The sequence below is a fragment of the Anas platyrhynchos genome, chromosome 11 (assembly GCF_047663525.1).
Source record: "Anas platyrhynchos isolate ZD024472 breed Pekin duck chromosome 11, IASCAAS_PekinDuck_T2T, whole genome shotgun sequence".
Taxonomy (NCBI): Eukaryota; Metazoa; Chordata; class Aves; order Anseriformes; family Anatidae; genus Anas; species Anas platyrhynchos.
This window is the reverse complement of record NC_092597.1, coordinates 9867154-9885789: the sequence shown is the minus strand read 5'-3', so window position 1 is coordinate 9885789 and position 18636 is coordinate 9867154. Positions and strand designations below refer to the sequence as shown.

General features: G+C 42.6%; 1 protein-coding gene across 8 annotated transcripts in view; it reads left to right on the top strand.

Moving 5' to 3' along the window:
* RORA (RAR related orphan receptor A) overlaps nucleotides 1-18636 on the top strand; it is a 410146-nt gene that overhangs the window by 318709 nt on the left and 72801 nt on the right. Inside the window, exon 1 of one of the 8 annotated variants that reach the window (XM_027466155.2) lies at nucleotides 17457-17764. The exons of 5 other annotated variants lie outside the window; for them this stretch is intronic. In XM_027466155.2, coding sequence (XP_027321956.1) covers nucleotides 17728-17764 — 37 coding nt within the window. In that variant the 5' untranslated portion in view covers nucleotides 17457-17727. Of the gene's footprint in view, nucleotides 1-17456; nucleotides 17765-17862; nucleotides 18094-18636 lie in introns of those variants that run through there. 2 more of the 8 variants (XM_027466156.3, XM_038185247.2) reach the window with 2 other exon arrangements.

The following is an 18636-nucleotide window of genomic DNA, read 5'->3' as shown; positions in this document are numbered from 1 at the left end:
TTGTGTAAAGTCACACCAGTAGAGGCAAATGACTCAGTGACAGGAACTATTGAAGATGAACTGAGGGCCAGGCAATACATTCGGTGTTTTGTTAACCTCGCTGACACGTGGAAAGGAAATGGGGTCTGAAGGTTTCTGGCTTGTGAACTGAAGCATTAATCACTTTAGCAATTGCAACATTTAAGTTAGTAATGTGGCTTCTGATGCTCCGAACGTGATTTGACTCCATATAATGTCCTGTTTGAAGTAGAATCAAAATGCATTAAGGTGGAACGTCAGAAGAAATCTGTAGCAGCTAACTCCACTGACTTCCATTACGATGTGAGCACCTGTCTTCCTCAGTCTTTTGAAAATTTCTACCTTAATCTTTCAAAGGCATACTTAATCCTCAAAATGGCAAAAGTCATAGCCAGAACAGCTTCCAGCTAGAGATGCGGTAGGAACATTATGCACACCATTCGCTAATACAGGCACGTACAGGCCAGCAGTAGTTCCAGTATCTGTGCCAGAAAGCTAATGAGAACATATTTGGCCATAAACTTTCCTCTGACTTGGGCAAGGACATGCCTACTTTTCAGTTGTCTCATGTCCACCAGCTGTAAAATGGAGGTATCAAAGTGACAGTGCCAGAATAGTGTGATTTCTTAACGCTTTGCAGTGAGAGACTGAGACATGATAATTGAAGAAACCTGTTGTGAGCTGCATTTGTACAGCCAGGTATATATTTTTCTCGAGTAAATAGGCTGTCTATGTGTGCTGGACTGAGGTATTTTTTTTAAGAACACTGGGAGTGGGTAAAACTTGCTCTCCTGCTTTTGAGCTCTGACCCTCTTTCTGCCCAAGCCCCCTGCTGACAGATTTTAAGATGCTCATTAGAACTTGTTCAACTCTGGCAGATCACAGCATCACAGACTGGCTGAGGTTGGCAGGGACCTCTGTGTCCCTCTGGCCCAACCCCTGCCCAAGCAGGGCACCCAGAGCAGCTTGCCCAGGACCCTGCCCAGGCGGCTTTTGATGATCTCCAAGGAGGACACCCCACAACCTCTCCGGGCAATCGCCGCCAGGGCTCTGGCATCCGCATGGTGAAGAAAGGTTTCCTTATGCCTGGATGGAACCCCCTGTGTTCCAGTTGGTGCCCAGTGCCTCTTATTCTGAGCATTTTCTAATGTGTTGGGTCTCCCAGTCATCTGAAACTTCCCCACAGGTTGAAACTATCCACTTCTAGAAGGAAAACAACAGACCTATCTAAATGGTGCAATTCAGTGCTGTGTAAAACAGCTGTACAGCTAGTGCTGGGTAGCAGAAGTAGCATAATTGCATTTAGCTGTAATCACACAAACCTTGTGAGTTTGAAGGAGTTTTAAAAATTAACATTTTCACCTGTGCTTTAGCTGGGATGCTACTACTGGCATGCACGTTCACCTGTACGTACCTGACCTGTTCTGTCACTGAAATGGCAAAGTCACCTTCCTACTGAGGCAACCTGAGGCTTCTCGAACTTGGTGTGTCACAGCGTACTGGACTGTTCTCTTAGCTTGGTGTTCCAGCTGCAGCCCTGCTGAGAGGTGCTACTTGTCTTGTTTTTGTTAGCATGGTTGGACCTGTCATGAATTCATACTTGATGCTTGCTTTTAAGGTCTGCATGAAGTTAATTAGTTGGATGTGTCTGAAGAATAACGAACCTTGGATTTACAGGAATTGTTACTATGTTTTTCCCTTCCATCGGTGTTTGATTTATACCTACAAGAGTCATTCCCAGAAGGAATTCAACTGGGTTTATCTCACAGATTTTTAATTTAATTGATGAGTGTTTACATGAGCGTCCTTGCCAAAGTGAGGTGATTTGGCAGTCCTCTGGAATGTAAAGGTTAAGTATATTGATTTAATCTTTTCCCAGGGGAGCTGTTCTTTCTGTGGCAAGACATCATCATTTTTGTTCTTGTGAGTGTTTGCAGCTTTGTTTACATGGATCTAATTGAATTTGGTCTGTACTATACTGTAAGTAGAAGACGGCAGTTTCATATAGTTCTTTCTTCCTAGAGTAAGGATTTTTGGACTCTCAGACAGTTTGGTAATGAATTTCCCTAAGCAGTAATTCTTCAGAGCTTTCAATATCGTAAGTACTGAAAATAGGGAGAATCTGCCATTATGTGCACAGTTAACAGGAACTATTCATAGTGATGGTAGGATTTTCTACCCATGTCTTTGTGTGATTAGTGCTATACTTAGCTTACAAATAAGCTTATCTGAGCTGTTGGCATACGAACAGTATATGTAAGCCATATTTATTTTAACATAGGCTCAAGCTTATAACAGTTTCAGGTTTAAAATTACACATTCTTGGAGCAATGTAAATATAAAACCAGAATGGTAATTTTGTTTTCAGAAACATGGAATATTGGGGAGGGGGGAAGGGGAGGCTAGGTGAGGTGTGTCTGGAACATTTTGGCTGAAGTGCTCTTTCATCTACATTGGCGTGGATGGGCCTTGATCAGAACTGCAGGTCTGGATGGATCACTAGCTGCTGAATAGCCTGGTGAGGTTCTCAACTTCCCAGCTACATCAGAACTTGAACATGGGCCCTTCCAATAGTCTGGAGCCAGGTACACCCAAAAGAGATGATTTTGCATATGCAAATTAAACTGGTTATGTGAATATATCTATTTCTTTTTCCTCATCACATCTTTTAATAGCTATTATTTTTCCACTTTGTTTACATTTATCAACAGTTTTTCTCTGTGATCTTCTTTTGTGATCCAAATCCAGAGCTCAGTGATCCGTTTCACAGAACAGATGAATGACAGGTGTATTCTAGTTCTGCATAGTAATTTATCTCCCTTGTATCCTTTCCGCTGGCCCTAGTTGGAAAGCAATCAATAAAGAAGCAAATGCCCATCCCTAGGCTTCTAATTCTGCCTTTTCAGAAGCAGATTCAGGTGTCATGGTTTACAGGCAGGTAACTCTACTGTAAAGTATGATTACAGTGGAGATAAATCAGGGGTGAATGTGATCCTCTTAAACCTAAGTTGAAAAAATCTGTTGGTTTTTTGTTTGTTTGTTTTGTTTTGTTTGCTGTTGTTTTGTTTTATTTTTTTCTCCTTGCAAAATGCCTCTTCCTTATGTGCATGGACTCAGTGTTAACAAATTAGGCTTCTTTTTAGAAAGAAGCCTAATTTTCTTTCTTACCATGTCAAAGCAATAAATTTCCTGTTATTTTGTATTTCTATTCCTTCACTCCTGCAGGGACTCATTCTTAACTCAGGGCTTTCTTTGATCCACATAGGCCTTTTGGAAATAAATTTCAAATATATATTATGATATTTCACTTTTGTGACTCCTAACAGTATATTGTTGTTAGTTAAAAAAGCCAAGACCCAGCAGCCACAGGAATTTATGCCCATTACGGAAAATCTAGCATGGTTTCTTTGGTATGGCAATACCAAAAAGTCTGCTGGCATATCCAACTAAAGTACTTATAACCATATAAAGTGAATGCCTTTTAGGAATTGGATTAAAACACAGACATAATATTTTCCATCAATTAGACATTGAGAAATCCCAGACATACAGTGCTGCATGTGAAATTAGATACCTTGGGAAACCTATTCCAAATGGAAATCTTATATGTGGGATCCTGACTCAGTCACCACTCCCTCAGTTTTTTACCCTTCCCAAAATATATTTGGATATACTAGTAATGTAAATATAGTAACGTTATACACAGTAAGCATGCACAGATTGAATCAGGCCAGCTACACTAAATGTAGCCATAAAGAAACTACAAACTTCACTATTAAAAAAAAAACAACCTGCCATTAATGCATATTTACCTGTTTTTTGATGTTAATGAAGATGTGCAGCACTACTATTTGTGGAATCGTTTCAGAAAACTATATTATTTATATACAGAAAATGACACTTTATGGTATGAGCCTTCTGTCACAGTTGTTTGGCATATGGGAATTATAAATAGGTCTGGGTAATCATTGATGTGCTATGCTTTTGGCAGTGTGGTCATTTCTGACCCAAAAAGAAACCACAAAACATAATGATACAAAGGTCCCTTCTGGCTTTTTTTGTGTGTAGAAATATTGTGTGTTTTGGTTTCCCTGCTTAAGCTGCAAGAAAAAATGGAGTATTTTTAACATGATTTTTTACATGCTCCCAAAGCAAGTCTCTTTTCAAAACAGTTTGAACAGTTACAGCGCTTTGGGCAGTTCTTCATTAGGGTAGTAAAACTAGCATATAATTATCAGTCTTGCTTGCCAAATGCATTTGAGATCCCTCCTCCAGAATATCCAAATGAAGTACTCAACACCCAAAGTTTTAGGCCTGTGGTACAGCTCATTTTAGATGTAATCAAAAATAACCGTTTCTGAGTGCATGATGAAGTCGTCTGCGAATCGTGTGTAAGAGGAAGTGGTTTCTGAACTACATGGACAGCTTGCAGGTTTGGTTTGCAGTAATACCAGGTATAAAATGGCAGTCCAAAAGGTAATACTTACTTCTGCATGGCCTAGAAGAAGTTTGGTAAGATTTATTGAAGTTACTGGAGCCATTATACGTTTTGACAACTCAAAGTGCAATGTATTTTTCTTCCTAATTTCTGCACTCAATTGATTTAACTGGAAAGTCATTCTGATTCTTTTTTTAACTTTTTAAACATAATCTGTGATCCAATTTCATCCAGTTCTGCCAGTCCTTCGACTTTTGCTGTTTTCAATAACTAGTTTCTTCATCAGAATTTAGTTGGCAGCTCTATTGATTGATGTTTGTGGTAGAACAGAATCCAGTTGTCTTCACTTCCAATATTGTAAGACAAGACGAACGCTCTCATCTGTGTCATTCGTGTAAACAGTCTGTGGTTCTAAAGTTACTTAACTTCACCAGGAAAATGCCCACCCATGTTACTTTTTGGCTATGCTTACAATGTGGACAAAACACAGCTCTATTTTTTTGTTTGTTTCTTGTTTTGTTTGTCCTTAAATCACTGCAATAGGCTAGTTGGGTGATATGCCAGTTAATGCTTTAATGAAATATATACATCAAGGTTGCCAAATAAACAGCTTTTGAGGCTTATATATATTATTATTGTGGGAAATGTTTCTACTAGTTTATTAGATAATAGGTGCAATTTGAAGAAGGAACATGTAGTTCTCTTCATCTCCACTCCCTGTGCATCCTTTGGGTGTGGGCATGTAATAATGAAATGTGTAACTCAGCACATTTTCAGTTTACCTGGTTGACAAGAAGTTGTAAAGCAGCATATATTTTCTTTTGCTTTCTGTCTAGTTCTGGTGAACAAACCGGATAGACTGTTTTCTTAAGTGGCCTCCTTTTTCATAAAAGGCTTATTTTAACAACATACTTAACATAAAATGCAGAAATGGCTAGTGCATGTTCATAGCCTTGTACCTATTGAAACTTTTTGCATGAAGCTTCTTTTTTTGTAGATACAGGGAATAAAGGAAGTGAACACCTTCCAGGTGTGTGCATGAAAACACATTCCAGACATATAAACAGTGGTGTTATCAAAGATTTTAGGAAGCATGGCCCCACATACCTGTTTCCCAATCCATCAGGATTTGAATGATTTGTTTGCCTGTGGGAGTTTGATCTGTAAGTTTGGGACTTCTTAGAGAGGAGTCTAAGGCTTCTTGCCTTGTGGCCATTTCCCGTGCTTGCACCAGGACTTTGTACCACGTTGCAGCAGAGTCTTTACTTTCCCTGCCCATTGGCAGATCCAGACCTCGGTGGACCTGCTTTTTCAGTCTCTATAATGTTGTTTCCAACACTTCTCTGTGAGGAGGTCAGCTAGGCAAATGATCAGCAGAGCCTACAATTCCATATGTGGAATGAAAAAAAACTTTAAATGGCTAAGTCTTGTTACAAATCATCTTTAATGAAATATTCTCAAGCCAGGGAAATGCATATGGAGGAGGAGTGTAACAGCTTGCACTTTATCACTAAAAACTGCGGTCTTCAAGATAGGATACCAGATACTGCTTTTGTTGAACAAGGATTTTTATCTTCCTATCCAATCACCCCCTGCCACCACGCTTTAAAATTCTTGTTTCCTTGGTCAGAAAGCTGGTTCAGACACCACACCTGTGGTTTCCCTTGTATTTTGGATCCTTTCACAGAACTTGGTTTCCATAGTAAATGCTCTTCAAAGAAGCTACGGTTCCATAAAAGCACTCTGTAGTTCTCCATTTTATAAAGGACCGCTCTCATTAACTCACTGTTGAATAACTCTTATAACCTCAGGTCTATTTGAATTCCACTCCAAATGTTCCACTGCAGACCATCTGACATCTCGTGGAACAGATATAAGCTCCATTGCTGAGTTTCTGATCTCAAGTCTTACCTCTCAAACTATTTTATTATAATAAATATAATATTTGAACAAAATATGCTAACGGAGACAGCAAACAAGGGCCTGTATTTAGCCGCACAGGCTTGAAACCAGGAGAAAAAAGAAACAAATATTGTGGTTTAAACATTTCGAAAAAACTAGCGTTTTCCATACTTTCTGCGGTAACACAGTGCGAACCTTTTGTTTTCTCTCTGCTGCCTCTTTTGATTTCTAAAAGCTTCCTGTTTTGCTGAAATACCACCACATTTCTTATCAAAATTGCAGACGGAAGGATGCACACACCACACTGATTCAGGGAAACCTTCATTCCTGCCTATCCAACCTAGACAGATAGAACTATTAGACAAATAGGTGATTGGTTTCGTAGATATGAAAGAAAACTCCCCCAAGCCCAGTAATCACAGTTTAGAAATGGTAGCTCAGGCAGTGGGAGACTAGAAGAAATAAGGCGTTGTCAGTGATGTCTCCATTTGTGCATGTGCCTTTCAAGTAGTGATCTTGAAAATCACTTAGCTGCAAAACCCGTGGCTTACAAACCCAGCTCTCGCAGGCATAAAGGCCACCTACGTGACCAGGAATGTGGTGCAGACGGTACAGTATCGCATCCTGCAGCACTTACGTACAACGTGGCACTAATGGGAGGAACTACAACACACCAGTCCCACTCATCCCCTTTAGCAAAACTTAGAATCACCATAAATTAGTAAAACATCCATGCTGTTGTTGATTGGTCTTAGTGAAAAGGAAAAAAATAATAACCTGTAGGTAAACTAATAATAACTTTTAAAGAGCCAAGATAAAGCTTTCAAATATGACCTAGATGTATTTAGCTTGACTCTCCGGTATTGCTGTTTCCCTAGTCCTAACTCATGTAAACCCTCTGTCCACCATTGGCAGGATCTTGTTCCCTTTGCCAAAACTTTGCTATTTATTGCTTTATATCTATCAGTTGTGAAGACAATTAGGTCTATCTCTAGTGAGACTTTTTGCCTTTCTTAGCAGAGTTGGAAGCGTGCAGGTATCCTGCTGTTCATGCCTTTTAAGTTTGTTTTTGTCTTTGCTGGATTTTGGATCATGTCAATAGTCTGTCAGATCTCCAGCACCGAGCATGTGAAATGTGACTAAATGTTGTCTTTTAAATTGGGATGACTGTAGCCTGTGCGGCATTGTGGTAAATGAAATAATTACAAGCCAAGACATTACCGTGTTACTGATAGGACCAATTAATGCAAAGCCGGTTCTTCCTTAGATTGTCCTTCTGTCTCCATCAGAAAATGAAAGGGAAGGGAGCTAGGTGTCTGGATATGAAAGAAACAGAATCATTCCCATGAGTAATGTAAACAAGTAAAAGTTTCTTTAAAGAAGGAAAAATACCTGTAACGAACTGCCTGAAAGTTTTCACCTGCCATAAGAACTCTATAAACATAGTGAACTTTGCCCTTGTATGTTCGTCTCTATTTACTTTGCACGAAGTGTTTATCATAAAACTGTGCAGTTATGTCAGACTTGAAGATTTGGTGTAGCAGTGTGAGACAGACTCCAGCGTCCCCCTGACAAAGATAGCATCTTTTTCACTTAGGGAAACGACAGCCCTCCCTACTGTTTCCATGCTGGCTGAAACCCCAATGTGAACCCCAGCTGCTGAATGTTTCATACAGGTAGGCTACTGATTCTGTGTGGATTCAGGGCCAGATTTGAGCTTTAGTTCTTATGATGGGTAATTTTATTTTTAGTAGGCTTTATAGATTTTTCCTTTCAATTTTATCATTCAAAAATTCAGTGTATTTCTTCCTTCTTAATACTGTTAATGCTTTGCAGGCTTACAGACTGATTGCTTGAAAACATTTTTTTCTTACTTGGTTGACAAAACCAATGAAGCATTTATATTGCAGTGTTTTGGCATGTTTTCAGTTTGGGATCACTAGACAAGTAAAGAGGAAGGGCTAGAGTTTGTGAAAGCAAAAATAATGTGCTTACTCCTCACTGTGAAAGTGCATATTGCTCTTTCCAGAGTACCAACCTTAAACTGGGGAAACGTCTTTAGACATTAAAATGCTTTTGTGTAGCTTTGAACACAGTATGGCAAAGCCAGCTTCTGTACAGATGAAACAAAAGAGGAGGACAGATTAGTTAGAAAGAAGTAAATATCTTCAGAATGTTGTTTCCTTCCTATAACAGGTCAGCGCATATCTGAAAGCTTACAGTGGGTTGGGAGGGTCCGCAGAGATCCACTCGGAGGCTCTTTCGAGGAGGTTGTGCCTTCTCACCAGAAGGGCTTGAAGCCCTCCAGACCACAAAGGCACCCAATCCCTGGGAGCTGTTAATCCTCAGTTCTCCTCAAAGATAGGTCTTTGAGGAGTCTCTAGGCTAGTTCTAGGAATCTCTAGAGGAGTCTCTAGAGGCTAGTTCATACGTGTAATTTCCGTCCTTTTTTTCCAGAGGACTTCAGGACCCTGACTGTGTGAGCATGCAAAGATATTGAGGACCTACAATTAGCTCATTTTTTTTTTCTTTTTTCGTTATGGAAAAATGCCCAGTTCCAAAATTAAATATAGGTACCATCACTTAATAGGACAGCCCTTACAGCATGGTTAGAAGATACTTGCTATTGAATCTATTGTATAATGCAGAATTTTAGCATAGTGTCTTTATCACAGGCATTGATAAATGCCCAACATTGAGGGTAACTGCATATACTTGCTAGTTTTTGGAAATGTCTTTTCTGTTGTACGCATTGATGTGTGTTCCTGTAGCACACCTGGTTTTGAATACTGAGCTTTTGAGATTCAGCCCCACTCCAGGAGGTTAGCTCCAGCTACCATTTACTATTTGTGTCCTTTTCACTTCAATGCTGTATGGAAGTACAGCAGATGTATCATACTGCTGAGGAGAGTCAAGAAGATGTCACAGGGACTGCTCTATTTTCACATTCTGTCAAAATGCACCTGTCCCAGATATTTCAGAACACCTGGTTCTTCTATACACAGTCCCCAGAAGAGCAGTGATCCAACATACTGCATCAGTGCAGTTTGTCCCGAAAGTATGAATAACCCTGCTGTCTTCAATAGGATTTCTCAGCGTGTACAGGAGGCAGGGATTGGCCCTCTATATGCAGCACATTTTACCTATACCATCATGCAACTCTTAGTGGATTGTGTAACTATAATAGGTTTGTTTAACAGATATATATGTGTAATAGCTCTGATGATGTATGTTAACTGAAAGTACAAATCCATTTCAATTACTCATGCTAGAGCGCAAATAGGTTTTTTAGAACTAAAGCTAAAATACTATTTTAGGGAGGCAGTTTACATTCAGTTACTCTTTGTTCTTCAACTAAAAAATGAATAGAATTTGTGAAAGCATCAGGTACATTTTTAATTTTTTGGTACATTTTTAATTTTTTTTTTATAAATTTTTAAAAACCAAAAAACTATTGAAATTCAAGTGTCTGTTATAGCTGGTAAAGAACATGCATTGCAATGCATTTGCTTTGGAGTCGAGAAGTTTCTGTTTAATAACTGGGGTATGTGTTAGAACCTGATTACAGATGTGCGTTGGAGAACAGCTGCCATGTGTTAGAGGTAACCCCTCCAGCTACAGCAGCCTTAAAGATTAACTATGTCTTAAATTAGTCGTGATTCTATTAGAAATGTCCCTCATATTTCATAGTCTGGAAAGGAATATGGGGAAAGAATGTCATAATGTTTCCCTGTTCTTTGACAAGTCTTTCAGTAGCCCTGTCAAAGATCCTTTAAAATTGAATTGAAATAATCAGAAATGATGTGCCTATGTGAAAAACACTTGGCAGATTCTTTTCTGTAAGACAGGGCTATGCTAATGAGTTTTAAATCACAAGTTAAAAATGATTGTTATCAAGCAAGTGGTAGTAGTTCATATTGAATTACTAAGATGGAAAATGAGGCTTCTAATTACTTTACATGTTTTGCTTTTCTAAGTGAAATAAGATAAAAAATGCTGTCTTGAGCTAAATTAATACAAATGCAGGCTATAAAACCAGGTTTTATAAGAAGTAATAGATCATTCCCTACAGGTGGTCTGCCCTATATGCTCTGCTTTGTAGTCACATTCATCAGCTTAGAATATACTGCTCTCCCCTCTTTTAAATCCAAAGATTGTGTTGTGCAGGTGTTCTCAGAATTGGGTGATTATTATTTAAAAAGAAAAAATACTCTCAAATAATTATCTTCCTTTGTGAGTGAATCATCTTTTTATTTTGCATCTACTGAAGACTAATATCCTTCAACAGTGCCTCTTTATCGTGTCTGATAATCATAATTATGCAAAGGAATTATCTGCGTGGATTTCATGCCCAGGATCTTTACCATCATTTGTGTAGTTTATTTGTCACTCTAAGTGCATATGCAGTGGTTGGTTGGTTTAAGAACAATTGCTGAGGCTTTGTTAAGTTTTGACAGTTATCATTGAAGTTTATGTTATACTTGAAGATGAAGCCCTAAAAGCCGTAAGCAGCTGTCACTTACAGTACTAATAGCATCATAAATCATGAAGTTTCTTTTAATAATGTTAAGAACGTAATGGTTCCATGGGGGAGGACATCTGGAGTGAAGGCTGCTGGAGTAGATCATAAGTTTCATGAGAACAATAGCACCTGACTGGGGCAGAGGGGAACAGTTTGCCAGCTGTCATCAGAATACTAAGAAGTAAGAAATGTAAGAAATTAGCAGTGATCTTATAGTACATCATCAGAGGGAACTTTGGATTTGCCAGTATTCATGTTCTGAAGCTCAGCATTGACCTGAGGAGGAACTGGAGAAAACACCACATGCACAGGTACCTAAGACCTGCTAGTTGAATACTGTGCTTAAAAGAGGGAGCCAGACAAGCTTAGAAGCCCACGCAAGCTGTGGCTTGAAAACTAGTTCTGGAGAGAGGCCTGACATCGACTTGAATTGTCTGAGAAAAGTGTATGTGGTTCTAAGCTTCTGTTTTGTACTGAGACACAGAAAACATGCTGCATCGTCTAATTTTTCTCATACTAGCACAAATACTCTCCAGCGCAAAGCTGTATAAATAATGTATATGCTCACAGGAGCAGGAAATATGCTGCTGATCAGACAGTGTCAAATTGGATGAATCCTATCCTGGAAGCTCTTCTTTAAATGCGAGCAATAAAGCCACTATTGACATGTGGCACTACTGACTGAAATGTCAATAGTTATAAAAAGAGTATTTCATAACGCAGAAGCATTGTTTGCTTGACTGGACAGATGCTTCTGCTTTTCCATGAAAGAAAAATGATTTCCATATTAGTTCTCTGAATGCTCAGGACAACTTATTTGTTCCAGTGAAGCTCAGATTCTTAGTCGTATGTTGAAAATAATGAAAATTTGCTTGCTGATCTTGTGTAGTGTAGGAGGCAGCTTTGACACTGAGCATGACTTGAAGCAGCGTCAGCACTGGTGTGCTTACAGGTTAGTGCAGATCAATTTGGCTAAATCTGGAAATGGGTACCAGGCAAATTCAATTTTTGAAGCATCCTTATCCTTACCCTTTAGCTCCTTAAGTGAGATTACTTCCATTGTTCTCTGGCAACTCTGACTTATGCATAGTTTCTAGAGCTTATAAGCAGAACAAGCTGTCTGTGGACTGTTATATTTCTCTGGTTATTCTTATCATGAACACAGTCCAAACATTCTTTTTGTGAAGAGGTTAGAGTGTGTGCCATAGACAGAGAGGAAAACAAGAGGCCAAAGTGCTGTTAATGCCCTAGGCACATGCAGAGGTAGGCAGAGTATCCACTGATGCATATATATGCCCCTATCATCTTGACTGTTGAACCATTCATCAGGAAAAGGCAATAAAGTCATTAGGTTCCTTCCTGATGCTGCGTCTGGCGAGACATGTGGGCGAGGAAGATTCAGAGACAGAAATCCATCTCAATTCATCAGATGCTCTGCTCACTACTAGTCTTTCTCCATCCTTGGCCATTCTTGACAATGCAAAAGAGGGTAGAAGGATAAACCCTCAAATTAAGTAAATAGAACAACATCCATTCAAAGTGCATCAGGAAAAGTTTGTTATTTATCCCTGGTGTGTAACTAGCTGAAGACCTGAAGCATATAGTCAGGTCAGTCATACGTTTCCTGGGGAAATCAAGGGGGCTTGTACCCTTCTTGTTAGTTCTCATTTTCTGTTTCTCGCTTTTCATGCCCTGAAAACAGGGCACCTCCGTCAGCATTGCAAATCTTCTGCAAATGACTGTACACACTATGTTTTGGGAAATGGACCTAATACTTTTTGAAACTAAGTTGTTGCTCGTAAAACTTGAGTAAAAAATGTACAGGTCAAAGACTTTTTTAGATGAGTAAGAAGCTTTCCAATACTATTAGGATGTTCTTCAGATTTACATGGAAAGACAGTTCTCTGGAGAGCCTGTTTATAACAAAAATGATTATATGATGATCCTTAAACAAGAATCTAACAATTGCGTATTTGAGGATAACCAGAATGTTGCTGTTCTTTGTGCTACACCATCTTGATGTGGCATCTTGACAGTCATCTTCATACCATCCATTGACATGTCCCTACAAGAAGGGACGTACAATAAATACATAGCTCCAGCTTTTGGCAAGCAACACCGGCCAAAAATAGCCAGGTAAGATTGTGCATGAAAAGGAGTACATGCATCAACTTGTAAATAATTTTTGCTATTTGATTACATGAATGTCAGGACAGTGTAGAATGTTTTGATAACATTATCTAAGACGACCTCAAAGCCATGTAGATGAGAATCTTCCTGAGATCAAGCAGGGACTCGGTGGCAGTGTGATCAGAAATGCAATGCTAGTCACTTCAGAACCACATTTTAGAGTACTCAGGTAAAACAGAAATGTTACTAAATCCAGTTCAATGTGTTTATGCCAATCTTGTTATCATTTTACAGACCCATTTGCAATTGGTGGCAGGTGATTGGCCATAATCTCATTTTTCTAATCACTTTAATTCCAGCGTGTACTGCTGTTTTCTTGCATTTTGAAAAGCAGCGAATAGCATATCCTTTCAAGGGATTTCGAGGTCAGAGGAAGTTGGGTGACAATGTAGTTCACTAGATTTCTCCAATCTTTTACTGCCCGTAATAGCATATACAGCTGATCGTGACAGTGACTTTGGACTTACCTTTCTTCTAGATGGATCCCAAAACATTTTGTCAGCTTCACACTCAATTTCACCAGGTGCAGAACTGTAGCAGCTGTTTAACAAAGTGCAGCAACCAGTTCAACAGTTGTGAATAGCAACGTACTTAATTGAAACTTGTTGGGTAGTTTATAGAATGGCTTGATTAAGACGTATAGCTCCAGGCGCACACTGCGCAAAAGCATACCTCCTCAGCAAGAATTTAGGAAGGCATTTTGTCTGAAGCAAAATAGTATGATTGCAGGGTCAGCATAGTAGCAGTTTTAAATAGATGAAAAAGAGGCAACTTAATGAGGACAACCTCAGTTAGATTCATCTTCAGCAGTGTGCTACTTGGAGTGCTGGAAACAAATGAAGATTAAAATACCACTAAATCTAGGGGGGAAATGTGTTAAGGAGCAGTAATTTTGTGTGTGTTGTGTATAGCAATTACAAACCCCTTCAAAAGTGAGTATCAATAGGACAGACAGAATTGTGTTTTATATTTTAAAGATCACTTACAGCAGCAGTCTTCCTACACTTTGTTTTAGATGTGCTTGGTAAACAGGACTGTTATGACCCTACTGCACCTGCGGGGTTTTGTGGTGTAATTATTGTTTTGTAAGAAGCCCAAAAGGCACCAGTGCAGAATTCCGACACCTGGAACATGCTGTGCGCTGTAAAATCGCATCTGGAGCTGCACCCCTGTGATAGGAGCTGGGAGCTGCACGCTTCATCTGACGGTAGGACTTGTGATTGGGCTGCAATTGGAGAGTCTACACTTCAGTATCACTGGCTTTTACCCATATATTGTGAAGCTGTCATTACTTTTTCTGGCAGAGCTTAACTCCACAGAAGAGCTAGTAAAATGTTGGCAAGAAACTAATTTTTATAGGTGTTTCAAGTGCTTGAAATGCTTCGACATTTCCAAACATCCATAGGATCTATTTGAATCAGTACAAGATTTCCTAAACATTTTAAAGAACGTCTTTCATTAAAACCATATGAAAAGTTAAAAAATAAAAATATGCATGATTGCATAAATTTATCCTGACAGTTGAAGCCATTTTTAAAGCAAAAACATATGTGTAAAATTTAGTTCTAGGTGGTTTTAACAGAATGAAGAAGCTGTTTCACTGTTAAAACTGAAAAATATGAAGGCCCTGGCCCATTTCTTGACATGTTTTTTTTGCCACATGTCTTTTCCGGGAAATAAAGTTTTCATCCGTTTGGGAGGAATGCTGCATGCAGTCATTTCTCTGCAAGAGGATTTACATGCAGTTGTACATGTGGCAGCGACCCAGCAGTGAGGGAGGGGATGCTATACATTGGAGCGGTTTGACAGCTTCAGCTTGGTAACAGCCCCACGTGGTTCCTCCCCCAGCCGGGGGGTTATTGCACGACACATTTTTGTCTTTTAAGCACATTTTCCCCCCGTGCTCTGTAAGGAGGAAAGGTGGTGGCTACACCCTGTATTTATTATTCAAATGTTGAATTTTACTGATAAGGAGATCTCAGAACTCCTCCTGAATTAAGCTTAATGATACAGTTCCACTTGGGCAGGGATGCAAAAGCAGCTGCAGAAGTGGTTGCCACTCATGCTGCGAGTTGGGCCGACAGAAGCACCATCTTTCATAAAGTGCAGTCAGATCTCTTCTGCTGGGGGATGTCTTTGAACAAGTTGTTAAGAGTGGTTGTTGGTTAATTTCAGAGGGTGAGTTTCTTCCTTTGCTCTCCAGCTTGTAAAAGAGGTGGAGGAGGACAGCTTTTCAGGTTTGGTCCTCTGCGTGCATGGAGTGCCTGGTTAAGTGCTGTTTCCCTGATGACAAGTGATAATAACCAGCAGAGGTGCTTCCCCTTCCTCTCTCAGCAGTGTCACGCTTTCTTTTTTTTTTTTTTTTTTAATTTGCCTTCGCAGCTAGCAAAGTTTGCTAGACCCAGTTGGTTCCTGCACATTGTTACAGAGGCTTGTGGTTAGGCCATCAGGCTGTGCCCCGTCCTGCCTGCACGACCCATCGCAGTGTGCGATAAGCTTCCCCGAGATGCCGCCGCCCTTACGCGGATGGGTGGCCCCAGGCCCGGCCCAGGGGCAGCTGCCCGCTGTCCTCAAAACCTTGCGGTATCGCAGCGGCTCGGTGGTGCTCACCCAGCACTTTGCAAGCACAACAGAGGGCGAGCTCATGGAAAATAGGAAGCGTTTGTGTAGCTTGGGCAAAACCCTGCTGTGCAAAGCCGCGCTGGCATCCGTGTGCCACCAAGCCAGCTATTACTGGCCCATCACATCGCCACTGTCTTGCCACTTGTGTTGTTTGGGCCTGAAACTCCAGTGCCACTTTCTGTATTGCCATCGCTTGGTAAATTAGGAGGAAACTCATTTTGAATTGCATTTCCACAATGAGGTCAAAGAAAGCTAAAGTGTGAGTGGATGTGTTTGTGCAGCCCCAGCGCAGCTAGCAGATGGCCTGAGTTGGGATGTTGATAGCAACTCGGGGACTATTTTAAGTGTGCTCTTCTCTCTCTGTAATACTCGTTTTCCAGCCTTCAAAGTGCGAGAGCTGTGTTTGCCGCTTAAAATGTCTGGTGACCAACCTTCTGCAGCTTTGTGAAGCAGCCGTTGCAAGGCGTTTGTAGGAATGCGAAATCTGTGTCGCCTGCTTATTATCGGGGCCGTTTAGCACATCAGATGTCATTCCAGATTACCGGTTTCATTTCAGTTGGACTGGAAATAAATACAGATCAGTAATAATGTAATGCTGCGTACCTTAAGGTTAAATGTCTGACAAGACAACTAGCGCTAATGGACTGTGACATTTTTCAAGCCATAGGTCTGCCACTACTTGCTGTGTCGGAGTGCAGTGTTTACTCTGCGTTACAATCTATTCAGACACCATTCTTCTCTCTCATGCAAGGTATCTGGCTGCATCTGAATTGCAGAGCAGCTGCAGCAGCCGCCCCCAGTAACAGCAGCGCTTTGCGGGGCCTGACACGCTCCCAGCAGCGCTGTCAGTGGGACGTGGTTCGGTCCCACATGTCCTGTAAGAGTGCTGTTCGGTGCCTCGCAACTTTAAAACATGTTCTGCAGATAAATGTCTGCGAACACAAAGCTCATCGGGGAGCGGATCTGCTGCTGTAACTTCTCTGGGCAGTGTCTCACCGTGCGTGCAGTGCTCTCGGTAGAAGTGGCTTGGCGTAAGGTAGGGTGACAAAGGCAGCTCTGTGTACCAGATACCTGCTAGGTTCATCCTGCTGCACCACAGTGCTCGTGGCATTTTTTAAGTCAGGCAGATTTAAGGCAGTATCGTGCTGTAATGGGACTTGACTGGCTAGACCGATGAATGTAAGTACACCTGGGTAGCTTCTAATCATGTTTGAATAATACTGTCCTGCATTAGGAGCTCGTTAGAGAAATAGGTAAGGACGAGCCGCTGTGGGCCATTTATTAGGAGAATGTTTCAGTGCCTCCCCCGTAGAAAGGTTCTTTCCACGCACTGAGATGCTTCCCCTGCCTCTCGGGTATCTGCCTTCCCTGCGTTTCTGCAGGCGCTTATCCGTGCCGCTCGTACTGTGCCATGCACTGTGCCGTCCCCTGCTCCGCATCACGGCGCATCGCCGCCTGTCTCCTTGGGGATGCTGGGGCCGTGCTCCCTGCGGGCAGGGCAGGCTTTCCCCGCCGCCAGCCCCGTCTGCGGCCGGTGCCGGGCTCCGGGAGGGCTCCAGCGCCCGCCGGGCCGCCTTACAGCGCTGTGGTGCTGGGCCCCGGCCCGCCGGCGGCCCCGCTCGGCGCTGCGACCGCCCCGACCGCCCGGTCCCCCCGCGTCCCCCCGCGGCTCGGGGCCGGGGCCGGGGGCGGGGGCGGGCGCAGGGGGCGGCGCTGCGGGGCTGGTCCCGGCCCGGCTGGGCTCGGCTCGCCCCGTGCCCGCCCCTCGGCGCCGCCAGGGGAGGGGAAGCAGCGAGCGGCGTAAACAAGGCGGGGGCCGGGGCCGGCGGGCGGCGCTCACATGGAGCCTCATCTGGGCCGCGGGATGGCGGCGCGGCGCGGCTCTGCCTCTGCGCTGGCAGCCGGCGGCGGCTGCTGCTGAGGCGGCTCTCGCCCGGGGCCCGGCCCGGCCCGGCCCGCCTCCTGCCCGCCTCCTCCCCGCTCCGCTCCGCTCCTCGCCGCTCCGCTCCGCGCCCCGCCGCTTCGCCCCTGACAAATGATGTGTTTTGTGCTCGCCGCGATGAAAGGTAAAGGTAGGCGCTGCCCCGGCACGGCCCCGGGCTCGCTCGAGTCGCGGCCCCCCCCGCAGCTCCCGGGGGGAGAAGGAAGGGGCTCGGCTCGGCTCGGCTCGGCTCGGCGCGGGGCAGGGGGAGCTGGCCGAGCGGCACCCGGGGACAGGCGGTGCGGCGTCTGCGGGGAGAGCTGCTCGGCCCTGGAGGGCTTTGCGACCGAACGGGAATGACAGCTGCTGAGCGGGGGGCGCAGCCCTCCCCTCTCCCTGCTCTCCGCCGCCAGCCCTCACGAGGGGCGATGCCGGACTGAGAGCCGAGCAAGTTTTCGATGAGGAAGCCGAAGAGCAGCGGTGTGTGCCCAGTCCCTGCCGTGTCCTAATAAAATTGTGCCGGTGGTATAGATTTGCACTACAGCGTTTTAAAGTATTACTTGTATTTTAAAAAAAATCTTAAAACAGTAGTTGTCATATTTAGCGAGGGTATTCTTCCACGGTAATCTCCAAAGAGCATCGCTGCTGACGTTTGAATGTAACGCTCTGACCGAAACTCACGATCTATTCCTTTTAAATTATTTCCATGAGTTGCATAGGTATTTTTTTTTCTGAAGTTTCTCCTTTTCGTGAAATATGTACGTGAAAAAGAAGGTTAAACCCTGCATCGCTGAGAGCCTGCTTCCTTTTTTTTTCCCTCTTTGCAAGAGCAGCAGGCAGTGCGCACCGATAGCAGTGCAGCGTTTGAAGCAGGGTAATTTTCAATTAGTGGGCTTCCTTTGCTTCTCGGAGGGAGCCAGAGTGAACAAAAAGAAAAGCACTATATTCATTAATCATTAGTTCTGCTGCATGTATTTGGCAAGAAGTTATAATTGGGTTGGTTCAAATACTCGCATCTGAAAC